Source organism: Coptis chinensis, chromosome 4 (genome assembly GCF_015680905.1).
Source record: "Coptis chinensis isolate HL-2020 chromosome 4, ASM1568090v1, whole genome shotgun sequence".
Classification (NCBI taxonomy): domain Eukaryota; kingdom Viridiplantae; phylum Streptophyta; class Magnoliopsida; order Ranunculales; family Ranunculaceae; genus Coptis; species Coptis chinensis.
Genome location: NC_141459.1, coordinates 104,693,062 through 104,696,293, shown reverse-complemented (window position 1 = coordinate 104,696,293; position 3,232 = coordinate 104,693,062). Strand labels below are relative to the sequence as shown.

At 39.2% G+C, this 3,232-nt stretch overlaps 1 protein-coding gene across 1 annotated transcript; it reads right to left on the bottom strand.

Moving 5' to 3' along the window:
- Positions 1 to 834: 834 nt before the first annotated feature.
- Positions 835 to 2,726, bottom strand: LOC147506547 (putative glutathione S-transferase). The gene is made up of 3 exons (XM_086558647.1): positions 2,554 to 2,726; positions 1,607 to 2,087; positions 835 to 1,462 (listed from the first exon to the last, which is right to left on the bottom strand). Exons 2-3 carry the CDS (start codon positions 1,913 to 1,915, stop codon positions 1,100 to 1,102), a joined length of 672 nt encoding a protein of 223 aa, XP_086414773.1. The 5' UTR covers positions 1,916 to 2,087; positions 2,554 to 2,726; the 3' UTR covers positions 835 to 1,099.
- Between the last annotated feature and the right edge of the window lie 506 nt (positions 2,727 to 3,232).

The following is a 3,232-nucleotide window of genomic DNA, read 5'->3' as shown; positions in this document are numbered from 1 at the left end:
GAAAGTGCTCTTCTGTTTCGATGCCACCATTGCATAACACATGATTCTGACTCCACTTTACCCATTGTTTCATTCTCTGTCTTGTCTTCATTCCCTCACTCAAGCACAACCAACTGATAAAGGAGAATCTTGGAATCCTATTCGCAAACCAAACAATGCTGTGCCAATTAATTTTCTGCCGCGTCTGCCTCATACTCTCATATGTTTCTTTCAGGCCATAATCTCCTCGCAAAGTGACAGACCATATTACCTCATCATATCTTGTATGCAGCTTCACCTCTTCCTCTACACCTTGCACCAGATCAGGACAATGTCTCCGAAATGTTTGAGGTAATTGCCAATGACCATTCTCTATAAGGTTCTCCACCATTGCATTCCTATTGCAAGCTGACCCATAAGTGAAATTCAGTGGAAACAAATCCTTTAAAATGCCAGCTGGGTGCCACGGATCACTCCACAAACTTGTGTTCTTCCCATTACCAATCAGGTGCAATGCTATACCCTTGGCCTCATCTCTATCCTTGAGTATATTCCGCCAACCCCAAGAGGACAGTCATTTGGTATTTTCAAATCCCAGAAATTCCTCTCTGATCAAATTCTTTTGAACCCACCGCACCCATATTGTATCCTTGTTACTGATAATATAAAAGTAGTAGTTGCCTATCCTTAAAGTTGAATTAAGGGGACTTGAGTGATCAATTCAATAGTTTACTTTAGTTTTACCAGCAAAATCAAAGAATTAACTCGATTAATTAGACAGAGAACACAAGCGACTGGTATAGTTTCTTTAGGATGTCATCTCCTAAAGAATTAAAATGGATTAGTGATTTCCAATTTCGAAAGACAAGCTCAACTTCATTAATACTTGAACAAACTTCAATAGAGAACTGTAATTATTAGTGGTACATTAAAAATCAACATGGCGTTCTGTCCACTGTACAATGTAGCGCTATAACGCGCATTATATATTTTTATAGCAGTGAACTGGAGCATAACGAAAAAAATAAAAACGAAAGCACACATTGGACAGAAGTACCGTGGGAGGCTAATAGCATCTCCCTCCGGATTGGTGCACATAAATTACGGACACATGTATATCTCATGCCGATGTCCTTGCCATCAGCATCTCTCTTCGCAATTTGTACGTGGGTACCATTTTCTCATGATCAGGTAGGTTTTCTTTGATGACTGGAACTTCCTTGAAATTCTTAATCCATGCCTGCAAACGTGGAAACTCTTGGGGTTCCATAACCTTTACCCCTACTACTTCCTCTATCACTCCAAACCAACGAGCTAAAATTCCCATGACCAAGTCTGCTAGGCCAATCTCATCACCTCCGAAAAATTTCTTCTCTCCAAGACCACCTTGTTCTTCTATTGTTCTCAGCATCTCCAAACAATCTTTTTCTGCTTTTTCTCGTTTCTCACCAGTTGTTAAAAAGAATTCAGCAATGCATGAGACCTAAAAACCAAAAATAATTAATAAGATGAGTAAGAAGTTGCAGAACAGAGTAGTTCCTGACAATCTAGTTGTATCATCATTGCTACTAATTTGCTATATAGATAAAAATTAACAAGACATTAAGTCAACGATCAACAGTATTACCTTATCCTCGAAGTACTTGGCCCAAAACCGAGTGACAGCTCTCTCATGGGGATCTTTTGGCAGCAAAGGATTTTCTGGCCATGTCTCATCAATGTATTCAAGTATAACAACAGACTCTGCAATTGCTTTTCCACCATGAACAAGAACTGGAACTCTCTGATAAACTGGGTTATACTTCAAAAGCAAGGCACTCTTGTTGGTAAGATCCTCAGTTATGTATGTGTAATCTATACCCTTCAATTTTAATGCCAATATCACTCTGTAAGTAAAAGGACTAGTCCCTGCTCCGAATAGCGTCACTTCTTCCATTTTGATGAGATGGTTATGGTCTTATGAAAGCACTCTCAATGCAAATGTGCAATAAGACTTCACGTTCAAAGCTATTGGCACTACTTTGACTCTGCTTCTTTACCAAGAATAAAAAAAACTCCTGCGTCCACAATTACTTGTCACCAAGTATCTACAGTTCACATGAAACTTCCTGGAAATATGCAAGATGTCATTGCTGACATCAATAAATATGCAAGATGTCATTGCTGACATCAATAATAACATATAGAGTTCTCTAATGTCTAATAGAAGTATTCAGTTGCTATCACCTATCAGTCCACGAGTCATTGTGTGTATAGTGCTGCGCTAAGCATAAGGCTAAACGACATTGGCCTAAGGCCAACCACTAAGCACCTAACCATAAGGTCAACGTCTTCATAAGGGGTTCAGGCTTAGGACGGATGATAAGGCCAAATAGTAAAAGTAGTGCAATCCTCGTGGTTCTTGCCGAGGACCTTGGGAGGCTATTGAGGTTTGAGGGCCAGGAGGGATGATAAATTCAATTCAGAAGTAACTGCGTGTGTGATCCTCAGTATATGCACGCTGTTATTACACATACAACCTAAGATAGTAAGATCGAGATAGAAATTTAGAGGGAAACAATAAAAAATACACACAATTTCAGAGGATGCATATGAACCATGTCTGCAAATCTGCAATCAATATCCTGTTGGGCTGTGGAACCGTGAGCGTATGAAGCTCCGGTATCTCACCACCAAGCTTTAGAGTTCTAAAACTTTTCGGAATTTTGATGATTTGTCGATATTTCGACCCCAAACCTTTTCTCCCCTTTTTTTCTATGTACACCTATATAAAGGAAATAGATTAAGGTTTTGAAACAACTTTTTGAGAGATTCATTTCTTGGGTATTGTGGGAGCTCTATTGAGCTAGGGTTTAAGTGAGGCCTCTTGTTTTGATTCTCGATATCTCTTGTAAACTTTCCAATCTTTCTTTATAAAGGAAACTTGGCTCTTGTGTGGATATAGGTAACATTTTACCGAACCACCTAAATCTTTGTGTCTCTTTGCATATTTACTTCCTTATTTATTGTTTGCTTGCTATGGGTGATGATAAATTAGTGGTTTTGCTTGTTTGAGTTTGTTGTGATAACTACCAAAATCTTGGGTGGGTGATTTCCTTGGTGTGAGCTCCAAGTTGAAATCATTTGGGATAGAAAGTAACGAGATTGAAGTGTGACTTTCTAGTGAAATCTCCCAACAAGTGGTATCGGAGCTCTGAGGATCATGAATGAGCTGTGGGTGTGAGAAAAAAGACTCCACCTTTAGCATTGGAGG